Source organism: Mastomys coucha, unplaced genomic scaffold, assembly GCF_008632895.1.
Source record: "Mastomys coucha isolate ucsf_1 unplaced genomic scaffold, UCSF_Mcou_1 pScaffold13, whole genome shotgun sequence".
NCBI classification, from domain to species: Eukaryota; Metazoa; Chordata; class Mammalia; order Rodentia; family Muridae; genus Mastomys; species Mastomys coucha.
In genome coordinates, this window is record NW_022196895.1 from 8,893,498 (window position 1) to 8,916,999 (window position 23,502).

Genomic DNA, 23,502 nt, shown 5'->3' on the forward strand with positions numbered 1-23,502 from the left:
TAAAGTATGTATATGTATATCATAGGAATATTTTTGTCTTGGTTTTATTGACTGTGGTTTGTTTTATTTATTTATTTATTTATTTATTTATTTATTTATTTATTTATTTATTACGGGCTGGAGAGATGGCTCAGTGGATAAGAGCACTGACTGCTCTTCCAGAGGTCATGAGTCCAATTCCCAGCAACCACATGGTGGCTCACAACCATCTGTAATGGGATCCAATGGCCTCTTCTGTTATGCTGATGTATATGCAGATACAGCACTCGTATACATAAAACAAATAAGTAAATCTTAAAGAATTTGTTAATAAGCCAGGGATGGTGGCATACATCTTTAATCCCTGGACTCAGGAGGCAAAGGTAGGTTGATCTCTGAATTCAAGGCCAGCCTGGTCTACCAATCAAGTTCCAGGACAGCCATGGGTTGCACAGAGAAACCTATCTCAAAATAACAATAAAACAACCAAATAAACCAAGAATCTGAATACTGAATTGGACGAAGAATAGTAGTATGTCATGAAGAAGTATTATGTGAGAAGACAAACTACAAAGGGGTCTTCTTGCGGGCGTGGGGGCTGTTGATGTTATTTTAGTGTCTGAGGGGACTGGGAAGATATCTCAGTGGTTAGGAGCTTTCCTGTTCTTCCAGATGACCTGAGAGCATTCACAGCACAGGCATTTGGCAGCCCTCTTCTGGCCTCTGGGGGCACCTGTACTCCACATAGGTACAAACGTACACATAATTAGCAATAATAAAATAATATTATTTAGACACGGTCTTACCACATAGCTCTGGCTGACCTCAAACCTAACAAAATATGGTAGCTTTGTGCAGTGGCAGTATCATAGCCAATGAGATTTATCCAAGACATGATTATTGCTAATTGAAAACTTTTCCCAAAATAAAATATGAATGAGTTGATTTCCAAAGGTCCATTCAGAATTCTTGTGGTCTTGATTTCTCTGCACTGAGGGTAAAGGTGTTGTACTTCTAACATAGACAGTGTGTTTTCTGCATGAAATTGCATCTCTTGGGTTTAAGAACTAACACTAGAGGTTAGAGGAACTTGCAGCACAGTGGGAGAGTACCAGTCTAGCATGTGCAAGCCCTTGGGTTTGATATCCAGCCATAGAGACAAAAGGACCAGAAACAGCAGAAAATCCCACCTTAATGGTCAGGATTTAAATACTTACAAGCTTGACCCAGAGATATAGGACATCCAACCTAGTCATTTAGAGCCTAACCCCCAATGACTTATGGTTCCTGATCCCAAATGGCCAATCTCACAAAGGACAAGTGGGGCTGTAAAACTTAGCAGAACAGTGAGATGCCCACTTGTCTAGACAGACACAGACCCTGCACAAATGACACGGAAGATAACTATGGGACTGGAGAGATGGCTCAGCAGTTAGGTCCTGAGTTCAATTCCCAGCAACCACATGGTGGTTCACAACCATCTGTAATGGGATCCAAGGCCCTCTTCTGGTGTGTGTCTGAAGACAGCTACAGTGTACTCATATAAACAACAATAATAAATATTTTTTAAAAAAGAAAATAACTGTGTATGGAAGTACAGCCTTAGTGTCTTTTCCTGTTAATGTAACAAGATAATCTGACAAAAATAACTTTTAAGAAGGGGTTATCTCAGTAGTTCATGGTAGGATCCATCATTTCGAGGAAGTCATGGTGAGGAAATCATGACAGCCGGAGCTTGAAGCAGGTGGTCATATTACATCTACAGAAGGGAGCAGAGAATGGATGTAAGCCAGTGCTCAGGGGACAGTCCAGATCAAGCTAATCTTGCTAGCCAGCTTGCTCTGGCAATCCCGTCTTTTGGTCTCTGTCTTAGGATTTCTATTGCTGTGATAAATCACCATGCATAGCCGAAAGCAATGAAAGAAAGCGTTTATTTCACTGAGGGAGATGAAGGCAAGAACTACAGCAAACGTCTTGGCTTGCCTCTAAAGGCTTGCTTGCTTGCTTTTTTTTGTTGTCTTTTTTTTTGTTGTTTTTTTTTTGTTGTTGTTTTTTCGAGACAGGGTTTCTCTGTGTAGCCCTGGCTGTCCTAGAACTCTCTCTGTAGATCAAGCTGGCCTTGAACTCAGAGATCTGCCTGCCTCTGCCTCCCTGAGTACTGGGATCAAAGGTGTGCTCCACCACCATCCTACAACACACATATTTCTAAAACTAGCTCCTCTTATATTCTCAATGCTCATTTTCTAACCAAAAGGGATTTAGAAAGTTCAAAGGAGAAAACAGAAGTCATCGAAACAGCAGCTAAGCAGTGAGCAGCTCTCTAGGAACTATGGTGAATAGTCCGTGGTTGTCTGCCATGTGGTCTGAAAGACTAGGCAACAAAAGTCAAAACAGACAGCAACAAGAAAAGCTGAGCATGCACAGCTGCCTATCTATCTCACAGGCCAGAGCTGAGCTCTGGAAAACACAGTTCAAGAGTAAAATAATGAAGAGCAGGAGCCACTCAGCCAGAGAACCGTCAGGGCAGGCAAGTGTTCCAATCCTTGGCTGAGCTGCCAGAGGGTTGCACTCCGTCTCTCCCCCCAGGAACCTGGGCTCACCTCTTCCCACAGAGGAATTTCCCTTAGGGTCCCCATAGAAAGCCTGGTGCTTGCAAGCCCAGCTGACTCTGAAGCCCACTTTCTGTTGTTCTGTAGCGATTTTTTTAAAAAACTCCTTCAGATCAGTGTGTTTTGGTCAGTTCTTCAAATTCTTATTTTTCCTGTTCTGCTCAGCTCCTCCCCTGGCTTATCAACGTTCAAAGCAGCACAGCCCTGGTATAGTAGAGTGGCAGCTAGTGTCCAGCCCTCACTCCTGGTACAGCAGAGTGGCAGTTAGTGCCCAGCCCTCACTCCTGGTACAGCAGAGTGGTAGCTAGTGCCCGATCCTCACTCCACCGGCCTCGCGTTCTGGCTGCCTTGGGTCTCTTCCAGCCCCTTCATGAGAGGTAAAAGAACTTTACAATGAATGCAAGCTAGGATTTTAGTTTGCTAACTCTTACTCCATGTTCCAAATACTTTAAGCTTTCAGAGGAACAAAAGTTGTTGAGCAGTCTTGTAATCCCAGTTCTTGGGAGGTGAGTGTTTCAGTGCTTGCCTAACATGCATACATACCCTCTTGTGGCTTCTAAACTTACCTGCACTCATGTGGACACATCCACCAACACACACACACACAGACACACACACATGCGCGGGCGCGCTGCCAAACGTAAATAAATAAGTCTATAAAAGAAAGTGAAATAGGAAAAAAGGTATTTGCCTGTGTAGCAAATGAAATCCATAGACAACCTTCTGGAAAACAGAAATACATGTTAGGCCAGAAGGGGGCGCCACAAGAAAGGCAAGGCTCCTCAAACTCCTCATAGATAGATGCCTTCCTTACAGAGCCAACTCGCTGGACCAGGGCTATTTCTTCTAGGCCTCTCTGGCTTGTATATGGCCACTTGGCTGGCTGGGAATTTAATGCCCTAATCTCTCTTCATTTTCTTCTTTAAATAAAGGCACTACTCACATTAGTTTAGGGACCCTCTCTGATGACTTCAGTTTACCTTAATTACATCTTTGAAGCCTCAAGTACATTCTGAGATATTGGGGGTTAAAATCTCAACACGTAAATTCTAGGGGAGGGGCAAAATTTAGTTCCTAACATCCAAACTGATCACGGCACTTGCCGGTACGGCTAAGGTTCAAGAATCAGTTTCTGGGGCTAGACACGGAATTCCGTGAGAAGCGCTGTTGCCTGGCGTGAGGGAGGGTCCTGAGGTGAACACAGAAATCAATCCTGGCTCGTAGGTCTTCTCTGTTGCACGTTTACAGTCAGCCTCCTGCCTCATCTCTCGGACTAAACGGACAGAGGAAAGAAAGAACCCTGCGTATAGGCGACGCAGAAAAGGTCACCATTGGTAAGCAGATTAGAAACCAGCCTGGCCTCCCAGCAGCCCGCAGGCTTCAGAGTCACTTGGCCCTCCCCCGGAAGGGGCGTGTCTTCGGGGGGGGGGACTCTCCCCCGTCCACTGGAGCGCCGACGGCCGGGTCACGTGGAGGGTGGGGCGGGGCCTAGGACGGCGGCGGAGCGGTGACCCGGGTCGCTGGCTGCAGCTTCTGCGGAGGAGCTCAGCCGGCCCCAGCCATGGGCAGCGAGGACTACTACCTGGAGCTGTGCGAGCGGCCGGTGCAGTTCGAGAAGGCGAACCCAGTTAACTGCGTGTTCTTCGACGAGGCCAACAAGCAGGTGAGCGAGGGCCCGGCGCCCAGACGCCTTGGCGTCCGCACCCTCGCCGAGAGTGCCCAGTGTAGTGTACCGGAGCAGAGACGAAGGTGCGAGTGCATGGGCGGTGCCACTGTGCAAGCTGCCTGTCAGACGGTTAGTCTCAGGGTCTGGCCTGCTCTTGCACCGTCTTAAAGTTCGTTTAAGCACCCACCCTGTTAGTTCGGATGCATCGAGGATGCGGTATGGTAGACATGATCCTTGAAAGGCTGAATCTAGGTCCTTGTAAAGTCTGACCATTAACGTTGTCTCTTCCTCAGGTTTTTGCTGTTCGGTCGGGTGGAGCTACAGGAGTGGTCGTTAAAGGCCCAGATGATAGGAATCCCATCTCTTTTAGGTAATTTGCGCTTTCAGAATAATACCCACATGTAAACACCGGCGGTTTTTGAACTCAGAAAGTTGAATCGTTTTGTCTCGCCTCCTCTAAGCGGCCTGACGTGTCAGTAGGGAAAAGCAGTGGACATTGGCTGGTGCAGTTTGGGTGCAGCACGACTGTCAGAGTGAAATATGGGGAGCAGCTCAAGTAGGAACCAGCCAGAAGCTCCTAGGGCCCCCACTTCCTGGTACTTGAAGTCCGTGTATCCCTGCACTCATTTCTCCAGTGCTGGGCCTGGGGACTCATTTTCTCATTTATCCTAGCTCTCCTAGAGTTTTTGCTGAGTGGTGGAAAATCCAGTGTTCTCGTGTAATGGAGAAAAATCAGGGCTTCCACTGAGGTTTAAGTGACAGACTGGCTTTCCGATCTGTCTTACTGATCGACTGAGCAGTTCCTTTCATTTTCACAAGTCCCCCGGTTTGTAAATACCACGGCAAAAAGCCTATCCCAGCCCTCTGCAGAGGGAGAGCTAAGTAGCAAATAGCTCCAAGGTTAGTGGTGGTGTAACAAGACCCTGTTTAAAATAAATCTCAGAAAAATAAATTGCATTTAATATGTCAGCTGATTGAAGTAAGGGGGGAAAAAGCCAACTTTGTTTTCTTTTCCTTCGTTATTTTCTTCCTTTATTATTTTTTTTTCATTTTTTTTTTCATTTTTCGAGACATGGTTTCTCAGTGTAGCCCTGTGGGTCATGTAACTCATTCTGTAGACAATGCTGGCCTTGAACTCAGAGATCCTCCTGCCTCTGACTCGAAAGTGCTGGGATTAAAGGTGTAAGCCATCACAGCCTGTCTTTTCTTTTGTTGGCCCTTGCTCACACACTGAAAGCAGCAGACAAGGGAAGGCTTTGACAGCCCAGACTCCTTTGGACTCAGCTTTAACTGGAGAGAAGAGATTCAGCAAATATCATTTGCCATGCTAAGCTGTATGCTAAAGCTCTGTTCAGAATGTGGGAGCACTGAAGGGGTGCAGCTTTGACCTCGGTGGTGGTAATAATAATAATAATAATAATAATAATAATAATAATAATAATAATAATAATAATGGGGCTGAGCAAAGCTTCAAGGTGGAAGAGAGAGATTTCTGGTTGGAGACCAGACCTGGATAACATCAGGAGCAAAGATGTGGTGTTGTGGGGACTCTAGGTCACATTATTTATGTAGGGAAGGAAACATACCTCCCTTGAACATTATGTATTCTATGGGATTGGAACTCTCATTATGTCTGTGTTCTTGAGGCTGGGTTGTGGGAACAGAGACAGTAAGAATACTGAGAGACAGTATAGTTGAGCTGTGTGTGGGAACAGACACAGTAAGAACACTGAGAGTGTAGTTGAGCTATGTGTGGGAACAGACAGTAAGAACACTGAGAGTGTAGTTGAGCTGGGTGTGGGAGCAGACATAAGAACACTGAGAGACAGTGTAGTTGAGCTGTGTGTGGGAATAGACACAGTAAGAACACTGAGAGTGTAGTTGAGCTATGTGTGGGAACAGACACAGTAAGAACACTGAGAGACAGTGTAGTTGAGCTGTGTGTGGGAACAGACAGTAAGAACACTGAGAGTGTAGTTGAGCTCGTTGTGGGAGCAGACATAAGAACACTGAGAGACAGTGTAGTTGAGCTATGTGTTGCCCAAGCCACAGGGCTCAGAGGTGCACACTGCCTTCCTGGGGACATCTGATAGAGGCATGGGAGGTTAGTAGGTGAGATGCCCTGGTAAGAATGGAAGAAAATAAGAGGGAAGTGCCTATCACAAGCTACATTTCAGAGTTCCGAGGAGCTTGAAGTCTTGGTAGGATACAGCATTTAACTTATACGTGTGCCTGCATTTTTATTTCCTCCTTGTGATTTGAGATGCTGTCTCATTGGCACATTAGCATGGCAAGTGATCCTTAGGGGCTTGCTTGTCTCTGTCTCCCCAGTACTGGATTATAAGGGAATGCCACAGTGTTGAGATTTTTTTTTTTTTTACATGAGTTCACGCTCTGGAGATCATACTGAGCCCTAGCTGAGCCCTAGCTTTTTTTAAAAACCAGCTTTATTAAGTTATAATTGGCTCATAATAAATTGCACATATATTATGCATTGATATATTTATACACCCAGGAAACTATCAGTACAGTTAGGGTAATGAGTGCATCTCTCCCACAAGATGTCCAGCAGTCCTTATCGACATGTGTGACCCTAAATTCTCCAACCACTTGGCTATGTCATCTGTCCACTAGCAAGTTGTTGCGTGTAGATTTTGGTCATGGCTTCAGAAATGCAATTTTGACATCAGGCTTGGGTCTGCTACTTCCTAAAGAGTTACTGGCTTTTTGTCATTGGGAATAAGAACTAGAGTTCAGGGCAGTTTCCCTCCTAATGTGTGCTTTCTTCTTCAGAATGGACGACAGAGGAGAAGTGAAGTGCATTAAGTTTTCTTTAGAAAATAAGATACTGGCTGTCCAGAGGACTTCGAAGACCGTGGTAAGGCATAGCTTAGAACAGCACCGGATAGAGAACAGGTGCTTGGAAGCGACAGGGTCTGAATTCTGGTTGTTTGCTTGCCCTCGGAAGGCCAGTGGTGTGGGGCTGCCGAGAGCCTTTGCAGTATATATTCATGATATGAAAGGCTGAGTTTCATCATGACATTTTCATGCTTATTATGCCCCGTGATCATGTTCTGCCCCCATTACCTTCTCCTGGCTCCTCTCTTGGCTCTCCTCCCCTTTCTAAGTAGTCCCTTTTCTACTCTTGATTATTTTTATGTGTGTGAATGTTCTGCGGGTTGTTTGTCTGTGAACCATGTGTGTGCAGTACCTGGGGAGGCCAGAAGAGGGCGTAGGATCCCCTGCAACTGGAACTGCAGGTGGTTGGGTGCTGGGAATTGAATCTGGCTCCTGTGTTCTTAGCTGTTGAGCCGTCTCTCTAGCCTCTATTTTGTTTATAAGGAATCCGGATTATCATCCATCTCTAGGTTGCTTGCTAACCGGCATCATGGATTATAGGAGGTCTATTTTGATTACTTGGCGAATGAATCGTATTCAGGCCACTCCAGCCTCTGGTGCTTCTCCAGTTTGCATGCGGGATTGGGTAGGAACAGGCGGATCCTCAGTTGGGACAGCTTGCTGGCACTTCATCTCTTGGACATGCTCACCATTGCTCCCCTTGGGTTAGGATGCAGTGGTAGTTAGTCTAGCATGAAGAGGCCCTGGGTTTGCTCCTAGCGGCACGACAGTCAGTTACTCATCCCGTTCACTGTTATCATAGATAGAGTAGAAAAGAAGCTGGCGGGAAGCCAGGCAGGCTGCTGTGTTTGCTGCTGCTTTGGCTTGGTTGACTTTCCAGTGAGCCCGAGGAAAGTGATGTCACCCGTTTGAAGAATGTATTTCTTCTTTCTTCCCTTCCTCCTTTCTTCTTCCTTCCTCTCTTCCTACCTCCTTCCTCCTTTCTGCTCCTTCTCTTTCTCCTCCTCTTTCTCTCTCTCCATTTCTCTCTCCAACCATGTCTCCTTTTATGGCCCAGGTTGACCTGGAACTTACTACATAGACCAAGTTGGTGTTGAATTTAGAGCCATCCTCCAGTCTCAGCTTCTTGAGTGCTGAAACCCTAGGTGTGAGTTGCCTACTTGGCTTGAGGAATGAGTTTTAAAAGTCTGTTCATGAGCTCCAACTGAGTGTTTAGATGACTCCTTTTAGTTGATTGGTAAATCTGGTGTCATTTGACCCTCATTGTCTTATGTCTTTTCTGTCTGTGGGCATTTGTCCAGCTATTTTTTAATCATTTTAAAAATCTGCTTGTTGGGTATAGGGGTGCACACCTTTAAGACCCCCCAGCACTCAGAAAGCAGAGGCAGGCAGATCTCTCTGAGTTCCAGGACAGCCAGCACCAGCGAGTGAGACCCTGTCTCAGAACAAAACCAAAAACATTTGTTCATTGTATTTATTTCGCAGTAGGCTGTTCTATCTGAAAATTTCCCGTTGTATTTTTTCTGTCTTTCAGGACTTTTGTAATTTTATTCCAGATAACTCTCAGCTGGAGTACACACAAGAATGCAAGGTACACAGGGGTGGTGTGTTGTTTGTGTGTGGCGAACGATGGGTTGGGTAGTGGGCACAGGCTGGAATCTCTGTCTGGCGAGATGTCTGTGTTGATGGTGAGCTGTAGAGGTCGGCTGGGGGTTCAGCTATGATGTTGGACAGTTTCACCCAGTTTTGTCTCTTCAGCTATAAGATGAAGAACTGATGGGTGAAGGGTCACCTTCAGTGCTGTCTGGGGCTTCCTCACCGTGCTTTCAGGCTTCTGTTTCTCAGGCCTTGAATCCCACCTATGCCATCTTGTGAGGTTGTCTGAAGTGTTCTTTGGTTGATGAGTCTCCCTCCCGTATCCCTGTACCCTCTGTATGTATAGACCCTAGTCTCTATTAATTAGATTAGCTAGGTTTACTAATTGAAGCTGGTGGAAGATCTACCATGATCGTCACCCCAAGGGCAGCTGAGATAGTAACCAGAGCTGTCAATACATGGGGATAACTTTGGCATCTTATTGTTCTTGGGAGGTAGCACTCAGGATGGGGTCCTTATCTATAAGAGGAGCCTCAGGACTTAACCAAGCTCCTCTTCAGGTGCTTTAAGTATGAAACAGCCTTTGTCTGAGCCCTGCTATGCCCCTGCTGTCTTTGGGCCACCCCTGGGACCCGTCTTGGTTTGTATTCACTGAAGGACTTCAGCTCTTGTATTATTGTAATGAGTAGAAGAGTGTTGCAGTTTGAGAGGCAGGAGTTGGAATTTCTGGCCTCTGGGTATTAATTATCTTTCTGTAAAACTCAGGCTTCTTCCTCTGTAGAAGAAATTAAGATTCAGAATCTTTTTAGTTGAAGTGTTGGGACAAAAATCAGGGTGAGCCGTGTTTAAAAGAGCATTTGAATCCAACATGGAAATGCTTCCCTGTAACCCAGCATCTGGGAGGGTGAGACAGGAGAGTCCTGAGTTCCAGGCTCCTGGGCTACATCGCTCAAGGCCAGCCTTTGTCATAAATGTCAGAGCCAATCTGAGAGTCTGATGAGTAAGTGACAGCAGGGTATTGAGGTTTTGAAGAGAAGCTGCACAGCCTTCTTATTAACAAACTAGGAGCATTTACACTTGTTAAAGCTAGAGCATGTACTTGATTGTGTGTGGCGTCTGTACACAGTGCGTGCAGGTCAGTGGAGGATGTGGAGTGTCAATGCTCTGCGTCATTGTATCCCCTTGAGGCAGGTCTCTTACTGAACCTGGAGATAGGTTAGTGGGCAGCAAGCCCAAGAGATCCTCCTGCCTCTGCTCCCCATGTCCCATACCAGCACTACAGTTATGGCCACTTGTGGCAATTCATGTGGGTACTGGGGATTTGAATGCAAGTCCTCATGCTGGGCATCAAGGGTGCTTACCCACAGAGGCATCTCCCTAGCCCCTTGCTTTTTCTTAAGTTTTACTTTTTTTTTTTTTTTTTTTTTTGGAGATAGTGTTTCATGTCTAGATTGGCCTGCGTCTTGAAATATATCCATGGAGGGCCTTGAATTCCCAAATGCCCTTAGTCTCCTGGGTGTTGGCATTATAGACATGTGCAACCACAGTCAGCTAAAAAACACTGTTTCTGTAATTCTTGCAGACCAAGAATGCCAACATACTGGGATTCTGCTGGACCAGTTCTACTGAAATCGTCTTCATAATGGATCAAGGCATTGAATTTTACCAGGTATTGTATCAGTTGTAGGTTTGCTAGAGAAAAGCAAAGGCAGTCAGGAGCCTGTGTGGTACCAAAAAGGTCCTGTGGCCAGCCTCTTAGCTGAGGAAACATTATACAAAAGATAAAAGTTCGTAAAAATGACTGTCGGCCACAGTTTGTACACAATTCCAGTTTTCCTCTATACACATGCATTTATTATTGTTATTTTTCATGAAAGGGGAACTCCTGTACATAAACTGATGTAGTGTGGGTTTTTTCTTGCATAGCAGTATGCTTTGGGGGGTGTTCCCAGATTTTGTTCTGAGGACAGTTCTGTGTGGATGATCTGTTTGTCTTGCCACTTCCTGTTACAAGATGTCTAGCTTATTTCGCTTTTTTATCGTTACAGTTAGAAAGTTCAGTGAGCCGGATTACGTTTCTTCCTGTTCGTTAATGGGGCCCTGGGATTGCTTGACTTTCACTGTTTCTCAGCTTGATGAAGACTTGTGTGGCTCCTTGCTCTTAGGTGCATGGTGCCGGAGCGTATGGAGGCTCAGCCATGGTTAGAACGCCCAGTCTGCTGCTCTGAGCCTTTCTCAGCCTGAGTTCCTCATCTCTCATGTTGTGCTGTCTCTCAGAGTGTAGGAAGGGGTAAATTATTGAGGTGTGGAAAGCACTATACACACAGTGGGCCTAGTAAATGCAAATAACAGTTGCCTGTGTGACTCTGGGCTGGATTTACTTGTTTTGGTTTTTGGTGGTGTTGGTGACTGAACTGGAGCCTCATGTGTACTCTCCTAGCCTCTTCCACTGAGGTTTAGGCCAGACCTCAGTGGGCATCTTGTGTTCTTTATTTACCTAATTTGTTGTGGCAGTCTTTTAATGTGATCTTGGTCCTAGGTGTTACCTGAGAAACGAAGTCTCAAACTCCTGAAGAGCCACAACCTCAATGTGAACTGGTACATGTACTGTCCCGAGAGCGCTGTGATTCTCTTGTCCACTACAGTCCTTGAGAATGTTCTGCAGCCTTTTTATTTTAGGGTAAGCACCTTAAAATAACTCTGTTGCCCACTTCTCTACCTAGCTCTAAAGCAAGTCATATGAACCCCGCACCTCAGACCACTAGAGGGTGTGCTTCACCATCCCAGCAGTCCAAGGATGTTCTGTGGGGAAGCATCGAAGACAGTGTCTTCATTGCTTTAATGTTGGCAGGCTACAGCATGGAAGAAGTGCCCTAAATGTTCCTAAACTTTCCCTAAACAGGCTGGCACCATGTCGAAGCTTCCCAAGTTCGAGATTGAGTTACCAGCTGCACCGAAGTCAACTAAACTTAGCCTTTCAGAACGAGACATTGCGATGGCGACCATGTAAGTCTGTCTTCAGAGGAGTCCTGTGTGTATTTGCCCTTTAAGACATAAGCCTTAGGGTGTGTCAGCAGCTCAGAGTAAAGGACCCTTAGAAGAAATAACAAGGACTTCCCTCTTTGTGTTTTGAACATGACACTTTTAACAAGAGATTTATTTATTTTTCTCTGTATGCTTTATCTGTATGTATGTATGTGCCCATCAGAGGCCATACAAGGGTGTCAAGTCCCCTGGAAATGGAGTTCCAGCTGGCTGTTAGCTCCATGTGGGTGTTGGGAACTGAACCTGGGAGCTGAGGTTTGACTTAGTGCAGTAGAATGTACTTTCCTTCTTTCTCTTCTCTGTTTTCCGCTTGGCCACCCAGTTTAGGGAGCTGAGGAGTGAGTGCAGTTTTGGGTGGGGACTCCACAGCTGCTCACAGCAGCACCCAGTAGGTAACATCTACTGTGAAGAGTGCCTGACCCATCCTTTTATTATGGGACATGTCCTCATTCTATGAAAGGATACACAAAGCTAGAAGTGGAATAACCAGTGGGTGTCCTGACTGCTGACCTGCATTTCTTCCCTACTTGGGAATCTGTGCTTGGCTATGTGGTGTTCTTCCAGAAGACTGTAGTCAAACTGTATGTAGAGGACTTTTACTATTCCTTTAAGGCTGGATCGGAACCGGTTAAGTAGTCAAGATGACCTGAACTTCTGATCCTCCTATGAGTGTTGACGTTCTGAACATAAGCCACCATTCTCAGTTTATGGCATGCAGGGGTCTCAAACCAGGGCTTTGTGCAGCTAGGCAAAACTTACTCTACCAGCACAGCTACATACCCAGTGAGGTATGTACTTTGAAATGACCAAGAATAACTTGTATCTCTCTCTGACTAGATATGGGCAGCTTTACGTCCTCTTCCTGCGGCATCATTCTCGGACCTCCAATAGCACAGGAGCGGAGGTGGTGCTGTACCATCTCCCACGGTACGTTTGTCTCATGCTCGCTTCTCCCTTTGCTTTTAAATTGAACTAAGGCTTGCTGACCTCTTTCTCTGACCTCTGTGTTGTCTTACAGAGAGGGTGCATGTAAAAAGATGCACATACTGAAGTTAAATAGGACGGGAAAGTTTGCCCTAAATGTAGTGGACAACCTGGTAGTAGTCCACCATCAGGACACAGAGGTAAAGTCTCGTGTGGGAAGCTGCCGTCATCTGTGCGGGGGGCCTTCTAATAGGCACTGTGAGAACTGGGACACCTGAACAAGGCTGGGGAAGGAGCTCAAGCTCAAAGGAGTTAGCAGTTTAACTGATTCCCTAGCAGCTTATTAAAAATGATTTCAGCTTGGGGATGCAGCTTGCTGGGTAGAGTGCCTGCCTAGCCTGTCACATCCCAGCATTGTTTAAAAACCATCTGTGAGGGTGCACACCTGTTATCCCAGCCCTTTGGAGACAGAGGCAGGAGGATCCGAAGTTCAAACAAAGTCTTCCTTAGCTCTGTAGTGAGTTTGAGGGTAGCTTGGGATATATGAGCTGCTGTCTCAAAAAAAAAACAAAAAACAAAAAACCAAAGAAATTAAAAACTTTAAGAAAATATCATTTGATTTGATCTTTGGATGCTTACTCTATTGAGCCAGCTGAGCTGGGACCTACTGCAGATCCTGGTGTCACTTGAGTCTGTGGGTGTGGATAACAGTATCTGACCTTCACATCTGGATGCTGTCGGGCCCATGGGTCTGTGCCAGGTCTTGCTTTTCCAAATGGTTAACTGAACATCTGTAGTAGGCAAGCCACACCTCTCCCACACTTTTCTTGGAGGGTCCCACTGCTGTGTCTCTGACTAATGAAGATGTTTCAAGTTCAAGTGAAAAAGGTCTGCCTATAACTCTTTGAGATCTTACAAGGCAGCAGGAAGTGTTTGTGAAAGCAGTAACAGTGGGAAAGAGTTGTGCTCTGCACAGCAGTCCTCTGAGGGAGAGCAGGGCTGGGGGTGGCTGCGACACAGGCTTCCAGACCAGCAACAGGTGATGTGTTTTCCCCTACTGTAGACGTCAGTGATATTTGACATCAGGTTACGGGGAGAGTTCGATGGCACGGTTACCTTCCATCACCCTGTGCTTCCAGCCCGATCAATTCAACCTTACCAGATCCCCTTGGCAGGTAAGAGGGATTCTGGGAACTGGCAGTGCTGGGGTTCCCCACAGGGAATATTCTTGTTAGAATCTTCTGGAGTCATGCTCAGAATGGACAAGGAGCACGGGGAGTCCCCAGTCTGCTTCGTTTTGCAGAGGAACATTTGTCGTCTTGTTTTGGGATGCTGGGATTGAACTCAGGACCTTAACATCTTCTGTAACCCTGGGATTCGGCTGACTGTGGCTGAATCATTTTAACGGGGTTACATGCCCCTACATTTTCATACTCTGTTATGATTTTTTTTTTTTAGATTTGCTTTTTATTCGTGTGTTTGTATGTGTCAGCATGTGTGTGAGAGCGTGTGTATATGGGTGTTGTCAGAAGGCAGAAGAGGGTGCTGGGTTCCTGGAGCTGGAGATACATGCAGTTGAGACTCTTGAGGATGTGGGTAGATGCTCAGGACTGAATTCAGTCCTGGGTTAGAGCAACAAAGACTTTGAACCATCGATTCCCCCCTTATGCCCCCCCCATCAAACCTAGCAGGTGTGGCCAATGGTTAGTCACAATAACAGCATACAGGTATGGTTCTGAAGTTTATTCTAGAGGATTTCTCCTACTGAGGTGGGGAGGAAGTCAGGAGAGTAGTAGGTCAGACGTTCAGAAAAGAAATAGCCCATTCATAACAGGCCTCTGATAACACTGTCACTATAATTTGATAGGAGACTGCAGTCCAGTTGGCTGATAGAAGCCCCCAGTCTCTGTGGCAGTCCTCAGCCTCTGATTGCCTTGTGCGTTTTGTATGGACAGTTGAGAGCCAAGCTCTACGTGGTAGATTACTCAGCAAGCCTTCAGCCTTTGGGCATCTGGCTCATCTCATGGGCTCAGCAGAAGGGCCACTGGGAAGGGACAGCTGGCGCTCACAGGTATCTGATGGCCTTAGCTGGCTTCTGTGTGCTTTCTGGCATCCGGCTTTTCCTGGATAATAACATTAGCAGTAAGGAACAGATGCTAGCAAATTAGTGACATGGGTAAAACCACTGTAAACATGTAAAGCCCTCCACTCTGATCCCGTAATAAAGGAGCAGTAAACAGGCTAGTTGCTTGACCAAGGTGCTAATTGAAGTGGGTCAGCTTAGTCCAGGAAAGATTGGTAGTAAGAGGGCAGGACTCCATGGGTTCCTGGGGCTTTAGGGGTCTGGGCAGGTAGAGCATACCTTTCCCTTTGTGTTTCCTGCTGGACTACGTGCCCCTGGGAAATCTGAGACTGGATTGCCCACCTGGCACTGTCATTGGTTGGGTATGTCTTCACAGCCTGGTTTTGAGAGATGCGTTGGTTTTGTCTTGCTGAACGGTGGCTTGTGTTTGACTGTTGGGATCACCTGGGGCCTCTGAAGATGGAAACGCCCTCGCTCTCCTGAGGCCCGAGACAGGCAGTGGGCTTTTTCTCTTGTCCTATGAGCAAGTGCTTTGCCGAAGCTTGTGCGACTGTTCACGGTCCTCATCTGGGTGTAGGGGATTAGAATGACCGTCTGCATATGCAGCTCACTAGCACTGCCGTCTGATTAGAGTCGGGCAATCGGCACAGAACTGGGAGCCTTGTTTAGCTTGAAGAGTGCTCTCATTTCCCCAGGCTGCCTGACTGGCCGCAGAGCTGGTTGGAATGAGTTCCTGTCATGTGAGGGGAAATGCTTCTTAGGCGGGCTCTCTTCTGCCTAGATATATTCAGTGCAGTGCAGTGCAGGGCAGTGCTTGCAGGGGGTAATGGAGCTCATTGTTAAACAATTAACCACAGGCAGTCTTCATTTGAACCATCAGTGAAGCTGGGTATTCTTTTTGAGCCATCCAGGTCAGTTTCTTAGGGCTTTAAATATACACATTTAAATGGTGATGCATCATTTCTGGTTAAAAACAAACTCAGTGCTGGAGACGTGGCTCATTGGTTAAGAGCCCTTGCTGAACTTGCAGAGGACCTAGGTTTGGTCTCTGGTGGTAGACAACTATCTGTAGCTCCAGTTTCAGGGGATCCAGCATCCTCTTCTGGCCTCTTCAGGTACCAGACATGGATGGGGTGCACGCGCGCAGACACACACACACACATTTGTACAAAACACTGAACCCATAAAACATTTTAAAAGTAAACCCTAACACCAACCACTGTGAGGGAAGCTTTGGCACATTTCCTCTTCCTGGAGACAGATCTTCATGACTGCAGCTGACGCCCTCCCTTTCTTGCCCGGGTATGTCATTAGTGAGTCAGGACTGTCTTTCCTCGCCCTTACCTAACCAGTCAGGTCATGGCTACTGGAGGCATTACAAAGCCTCTCTTCACAGCTCAGTTCTCACTCTAGCAGGTTTCCTGACTGACTCTTCACACTTACCTTCTCTGTCTACAGGTCCTGCTGCCGTGACCAGCCAGTCTCCTGTCCCCTGCAAACTCTGTATCCTCACGAATGTGGTGGCACTGCACAGAAGGGATGTGTTCCTGCCCCACTGCTAGAGCTACTCTGGGGAGGCAGGCCTTCTGTAGCCTCAGGAGGTGGGGGCTGGGCAAGTGCTAAGTGAAATGGGGCTTCCCTTTTATGACGCAGTGTTCCCAGTGTGGAATTTCCTTTAACACGCAGACTCCTCTTCATGGATCGTCTTTCAACCAGACATCATTATCAGTGCAAGCCAAGGTAGGTCTGAGGGCTGTTGTCAGGACAGAAAGTACTGCCCACTTCAGTCCCTCCAGTCACTTGAGAGTGAATCTTTGAGGTGATCCTCCCCAGAGAGAGTGGGACTGCATCTCACCCTATACTCCTCTGCAGGTTCTTTTTTTTTTTTTTTTTTTTTTTTTTTTTTCACAAGCATGTATGATTCTTATAACTAAAGTGACTAAGAATGGCCGACCCTGGTTTGATTCCCATGGCCATTTCAGAAAAGCTGCCCATGGTGAGTGGTCTGCATTCTCACTCCCTAGCCCCACTCCCCATGTTCCTGCCTAAGATGCCCGTCCCTTAGCTCCTTTTGCTGGTGACAGCTCCTTCAGCCTGTTGTCTCTTCCTGTAGCTTTGCACTTGAGAACTTTGCCTTTTTCTCTATCATTTTGAGTGTTCAGTCTCATCCTCTAGGGTTCTTAGGTAGACACCTGCCGCATATATGGAGTTCACTTCTCTTCCATACACTGACAGTAGGACCAGATCTTGGAAACTGAGAAAGTGGTCACTTATTTTTGATGTGATGTGTCTTTTCCTCATGGCACTCTGGTGGCACCAGCTTGCCTATTAGCACTTGAATAGGCTGATGAGTGGGTGGGGATTTCACTGACGTTTGTAGGGTTATCTCTTGCACCCATGAGTCAGTACAGGAGAAACTCAAGTACCTGGTACACAGCTGTTGAGGGGGCTAGGCATGTGGGGGGGGGGGGGGGGGGGGAGTCCCGGGACTGAGCAGGAGACAACCAGGGATGTGACTTTCAGTGCCGTTCTTCACTCGTTAGAAATCAGCCAAGTTTTCTGAGTTAGTGTGACCGTCAGGTCTTCCACAGTCCTCCCAGACATCCTGGCTCCATGGTGGTCAGGAAGAAAGTGCCGTTAGCTGTGTTTACGTCCTTAACCTGGAGAGGTGGAGTCATTCTCTGTTGGCTTTGGTTCTGGCTTGCACACATTGATGAACATGCTGCTTCTTACCATCCAGGTTACCTTTGGAACCTGCAGGTGAAACTTCAGCCCATAGTGAATCTCTTGCCAGATAAAGGAAGGCTGATGGACTTTCTCCTCCAGAGGAAGGAGTGCAAAGTGGTCGTTCTGTCTGTCTGTTCACAGAGTAAGTGCACTGACCCTTCCCCGTGGTCTGTGGGAAAGTACCATCTCGTTATTTACTTATTTAAATTACACCTGTGTGTCTAGGCATGTCATGGTACACATGCACATGCCATGGTATGTGTCTGGATCTCAGAGGATGACTCACAGGAGCCTAGTCTCTTTCCATCTTGTGGGGCCCAAGATAGAACTCAGGAAGTCAGGCCTAGTGGCCTGTGCTATTACCTGCTGAGTCTTCTTGCCAGGCTCCCCAACCCCACCTTCTATCTGGAAATTGACTGTGCCATTTGCAGTCAGGCCCGAATGCTTGATGGAAAGATGGAAATGCACACAGGACTTGTAGACTTTGACAGAAACCAGTCAGTAGACGGGCACCTGAGTGAGAGCTGATTGCATCCTCTGGTGATACAGCCTTGCTTCTTGCACTTGTAGGGATCCTGACTGATTTTAACATTTCCTTGAGGGTCCTTCAAGGCATGGTTTGCATTGGTCACCCTCTGAGATTGCCTTGTCACCAGCTCACAGGGGATTCTGATTACAGTGCATCTGACACGTGCCTTGTCCTTTCCAGTGCTGAGTGAGTCAGACAGAGCCACGCTGCCTGTGATAGCTACCGTGTTTGATAAACTCAACCATGAGTATAAGAAGTACTTGGATGCTGAGCAGAGCTATACAATGGTAAGCTAGACTGTGTGGGAGGAGTCCCAAGGTGTGACGGGGTTAGACAGTGGCATAATGGTAGAGGGCAAGGTGCCAGTGGCATGCCCAGTGTCCTCACATGTAGTGGCTCAAGGCTTCAACTCACTACTTTCACTTTTCCTGCTTTTAAAAATCTGTTTGCGCTTTATATTTACAAACATAGTTATCTAGAGGGAAATTTGGGCAAGGTGTGTCCAACGTGCAACATGTACATGTATGAAAATGTAAAAGTAAATTCTAAAAGATGATTTTTATTTTAAATAAGAATGAATGAATGTATATCTTTCTTTGTTTAGTTTTTTTGTTTTTTGGTTTTTTGAGACAGGGTTTCTCTGTATAGCCCTGGCTGTTCTGGAACTCACTCTGTAGACCAGGCTGGCCTCGAACTCAGAAATCCGCCTGCCTCTGCCTCCCAAGTGCTGGGATTAAAGGCATGTGCCACCACCGCCCAGCTGTTTTTTGTTTCTTTAAAGGAAAGGTTTCTCTATGCTCCTGTCCAGGCTGGTCTTGAACATAGAGATCCACCTGCCTCCTGAGTGCTGGAATTAAAGCCTTTTTTTTTTTTTTTTTTTTTTTAAAGAGGGCCTCACTTATGTACCTCTGGCTGGCCTGGAACTTGGTTATATAGACCAGGTTGGATTAAACTCAAAGATCCACCTGCCTCCCAAGTGTGGGATTAAAGGCATGTGCCACTACACCTGGCCAAAATAACATTTTTATTGATGAAATGTATCCTTTGACAATTTCCTGTATGTCTGCAGTGCTGTTTCCTTTCACTCCGTTAACCTTCCTCCCCCCTGGTCATCCCTTCCACCCGTGTCCTTGTCCCTGGCCACTCCTCCTAGCTGTGCCTGCATCCCATCACTCCCTGGCCACTCCTCCTAGCTGAACCTGCATCCCATCACTCCCTGCCTTCCACCTGTGTCCTCATCCCCTCTCGATCCTTCTACCGAGTCCTCATCCCTGGTCACTCCTAGCTGAGCCTGCATCCCATCACTCCCTGCCTTCTACCTGCGACTTTCCCTCCTTACCAGTCCTTTGCGGTTCTCATGGCTTTGTCTTACGACCCACTGATTTTAACGAGGACTGTTTATGAGCAGCTTTGCAAGTGTCCCTTGGAGCCTGGTGGGATCCCTGTTGGGTACTCACCCAAAGGCCATGCCTGGCTCTTCCCAGATAGGTTGGCAGGGAGGTTTAGGATCCTGTGAGCCCCTCCTTGGTCCATGATTGACTGCTGACAGGGCCAGTGTTTTGCAGTTGTTGTGAGATGTTTGTGATGTCTGTGTTGGGCTCTGTGGATGGTATTTTGCAGCCCTTTCTCCCTGTCTTCTGGTGTTTCCATTCTTTCTACTACTTCTCCAATGATGTTCTCTGAGCCTCAGAAAGGGCTGAGTTTTCAACAGTCGGATATCCTCAGCATCTGGAGCAGCCACACCTCTCTGTACTCACGACACGTACTGACAGGGCAACAAGGTTTATCCTAAGATTAGAAACAAAGGATAGCCTAGGGTACTGCCGCCATGAGTATCCTGTGAGCCATTGGCTAAGTACAGCACCATGCATGTCAGTTAATAGACAGCACGTGATCAAAGAAAGGTATGGAAAATTACTGTGGCTTACAAGGTACAAAACTTAGTACTTCCATTTTTCTAAAGCAAGAAAGAAATTTGGGACCAGTGGGAGAAATTACTTCAAGGCTGTGCTTAGTAACAGTGAGAACCCCACTTTGCTTGGCTGTTTGAGGTCAGGGAGTCTGATGGGCCGCTGAAGGCCAGGCTATCTTCATCACCTCTGTCCTTGTCCTGGGCTGTGGAGTCAATGGGTTTGAGCCCAGTGGGAGACTCTGGGCTTTGTCAGACTGATCCTTAGATGTCATGATCAGGCTGTCCACACTGAAGCTCTGCCTGCTCTCTAGAGCTCACACAGCTGGTGGAGCTCACAGCTCTGTCATCTCTGGGGAACTCTGGCTTACTGTCAAATAATTCCCAATACACTGGCCTGTGACTTGGTGGTCAAAATGTAGAGATTGGTGAGGCCCTGGATCCATTTTAAAGACTACAGAAATGAATGTTAAAATGCCAACCTGGATCCAGTGCAAGAAGCACTCCTTTACTGACTGGTAGAGCTTCATGAATGACAATGCAGCTGGCCAAGAGTGAGAGAAAATCAAGTCAGTTACAAGTCTTCCGAGGTTAGAAAAAGTGTGACTGGCTTGGTTATTTAATTGCAGTCTCCACAAACCCTGCAGTGTGTGCCAGAGCACCAGGTCTGCCATGGGAAGAGTTTGTCTCGCTTGTCAAGTGTCTGGCTTGTGACAGGCTTGTGTCTAGAAATTTAAGTCTTGGGTTAACTGTAGTGGGTACCATTTCTTTGGAAGATGACCAAGGTCGCAGTTTGTTCCACTTTAGGCAGTAGAAGCAGGGCAAAGCCGGAGCAACCCACTTCTCAAAAGGCCGGTGCGGACCCAAGCAGTGGTGGACCAGTCTGATGTGTATACACACGTGCTGTCGCCATTTGTGGAAAACAAGGTATGTAATGGTTTCTGGCCTCCTGAGTGGGTTACTGTGGGGCAGCACCAGGATCCACGCTATGGTTAAGTGAGTGGTATTGCCCAGGGAGAGGGTCTGGGGCTGTGGTCTAGTACGCTCAAGACTAGGGTATATGGCTCATAAGGATTCGTCCAACACCAGTAGATGGAACATTGGACTCATCTGGGGATCAGGGGGCTGCCTGTAGCTCCTTTTGCATCTGATATCACAAGACCCCCTTCTTCCTCCATAGGAGATGCCACACAAGTTTGTGATAGCTGTGCTGATGGAATATATCCGTTCTCTGAACCAGTTTCAGATTCCAGTGCAGGTACTTTCAGAGGGATATTTGGCATCTTAAGTTAGAGGGAGAAATGAGATTGGAAGAGATGGCTGAAGAGTCTGCAGACGCCGGTTGCCTTTAACATGCCAGTTGTTCTCAGAGGGAATGGGGAATTTGGTTGAGAATGCTGTTACAGCTAAACTATGGGAATGTGGCCAGCCATAGTCCAGTGACTCAGCGATGTCATTTACTTTCCTCCTGTGTTCCTAGCACTACTTACATGAACTTGTCATCAAGACACTTGTCCAGCACAACCTCTTTTACATGCTCCACCAGTTTCTGCAGTATCATGTGCTCAGCGACTCTAAGCCTTTGGTCTGTATCATTGGATATCCATTTTGTAGTCACTAAAGCTTCCAGTGGGAACCTTCCAACTGAAGCTAGCTGAAACCCTGTCTTTCAGGCTTGCTTGCTGCTGTCCCTAGAGAGCTTTTATCCTCCTGCCCACCAGCTATCTCTGGACATGTTGAAGGTAACTGCCCTCCCACAGCTTCAGTATCACCAGCATATCCCCCCCCCCCCCCCCCCCCCCCCCCCCCCCCCCCCGTGCTTGCCCTGACCTCTCTCTCTTACTCCCAGAGACTTTCAACAGCAAATGATGAGATAGTGGAAGTTCTTCTGTCTAAGCATCAGGTGTTGGCTGCCCTAAGGTTCATCCGGGGTATTGGTGGCCACGACAACATTTCTGCTCGCAAATTCTTAGATGCTGCGAAGCAGACTGATGATGTCATGCTTTTCTATACCATATTCCGTTTCTTCGAACAGCGAAACCAGCGTTTGCGAGGGAACCCTAACTTCACACCAGGTAAGGGAAGGGCATATTTTATATCTGACTTTAGGATCTCTCTATAGAAGGCGAAGGGTTTTAAATGGCTTGGGGTTTGAATGCTTCAGTTTTAAGCAAGTAATAATAAAACAGGATGCAAGAGAGAATGAGCTTATTATGCTGAGTATACATAGCACAGGTGGTGTGAGTGCCAGGTCGGGGATGCTCAGCTGACAAGGATGTCAGCTATGGCTGCTGAAGGTGTGAGCTCTGTAATAGAAAGACCTCAAAATAGAGGAAGAGGTATTTTATTAAAGAAAAATAAGTTAAAAACCATGAGCGTTGTCTGCATTCTGTCTTCTCATGCCATAACTAGCTGGTGACCGAGCCGCATTTTCCCTACAGGAGAACACTGTGAAGAACATGTTGCCTTCTTCAAGCAGGTCTTTGGAGAACAAGCTCTAATGAGGCCTACAACATTCTGAAGTCCCTTAATATTTTCTTTTTATATAAAAATGTACAAAGTTAATTTATTGTATTAATAAAGCTCTTTAAACTACAAAAAAATGTAATAAAGTACCTACAACACCCTCAAATGTTGCTAACTCCCAAAAAATGGAGACAGCATGTTGGCTGGCTTTTCAGAATTGGGTCTCAGTTGTAGTCACTGTGAAGTGGAAACTTAAGGGTTCTTTGGAAAGTCAGTTGTGTTGAATGGTGTTTTGCTGGGGCAACGTTAAAGAACATTCCGCTAAAGCAGACACAGGTGAAAGGCTAAGGCAGACTTGTGAAGGACTGTTTCACTAAAGTAAGAACATGGATGACAGGCATGTGTGCTTGGTCGGCCTCCATAGAATATAGAGCTTTGTTGGTCTTGAGTCTTCGCCAGAGAGAGGAATAGCCAAGAACTTCTGGGGTTCCTGTTGGCCCTTGTCACTTCTGCTGACTGGTGTATCTGTGAAGTGCTTGCGAGTGGGTCAAGCTGCCACTGCTGACCTGAACTGCTGGTTTCCTGACAATGCAGACAGGATATGCTCCAAAGAACCATTTTTAAACTTCTCCGAGTCTGGTGGTGGTGGGCTAGCAGGGGAGGTTAAGGTGTTTAATAACCATCATTAAAAGTAGGCATTGAAAAAACTCAAAGTTACAGAACTGTCCTTCTTCGTGCCCCAGATGAGGCTTCTTAGCCTGTAGGGGCTGGCGACTGTTGCCTTCAGATCCATAATACTGCTTCACAAGTGTGCATTCCTGAGTTTAAAAGCATGGGCGGAGCTGTTCATGACACAGCCTGACTCCTGGAAGCAGCCCCCAGTCTTGACAGTGCAGCTGTCCTGCAGTAAACTTGACCTATTCATAGACACAAAGCCTGCTGCTACAAGGCTAAAAGTTGAGGAGCCGTTCTCTCTCTGTCCCTTTGTAGCGCTCTTGAGTGCTGCGTCTCTTGGCTTTGTTTACGGACGGTCCTGTGTGAGACAAAGGAAACATGTAGACAGTCTCCTGGGCGTGAAACCAGCCCATGGTTTTGTTGATTTTTTTTTCT

At 46.7% G+C, this 23,502-nt stretch overlaps 2 protein-coding genes and 1 pseudogene across 2 annotated transcripts in view; 2 read left to right on the forward strand and 1 right to left on the reverse strand.

The window, feature by feature from the left end:
- The first annotated feature begins 825 nt into the window (after positions 1 to 825).
- Positions 826 to 975, forward strand: LOC116087949 (annotated as a pseudogene).
- Positions 976 to 4,074: 3,099 nt separating this feature from the next.
- Positions 4,075 to 22,553, forward strand: Rmc1 (regulator of MON1-CCZ1). Its single transcript, XM_031364977.1, has 20 exons — positions 4,075 to 4,251; positions 4,548 to 4,624; positions 7,048 to 7,132; positions 8,648 to 8,704; positions 10,292 to 10,378; positions 11,249 to 11,389; positions 11,612 to 11,715; positions 12,592 to 12,681; positions 12,773 to 12,878; positions 13,742 to 13,853; positions 16,220 to 16,264; positions 16,448 to 16,501; positions 17,502 to 17,630; positions 18,198 to 18,304; positions 20,734 to 20,853; positions 21,107 to 21,184; positions 21,407 to 21,511; positions 21,600 to 21,668; positions 21,776 to 22,001; positions 22,368 to 22,553. Exons 1-20 carry the CDS (start codon positions 4,150 to 4,152, stop codon positions 22,445 to 22,447), a joined length of 1,974 nt encoding a protein of 657 aa, XP_031220837.1. The 5' UTR covers positions 4,075 to 4,149; the 3' UTR covers positions 22,448 to 22,553.
- Npc1 (NPC intracellular cholesterol transporter 1) overlaps positions 22,255 to 23,502 on the reverse strand; it is a 46,636-nt gene continuing 45,388 nt past the window's right edge. The window contains 1 exon segment of the mRNA XM_031364978.1: positions 22,255 to 23,425. Within this exon segment, the coding sequence (XP_031220838.1) occupies positions 23,343 to 23,425 (83 nt within the window). The 3' untranslated portion in view covers positions 22,255 to 23,342.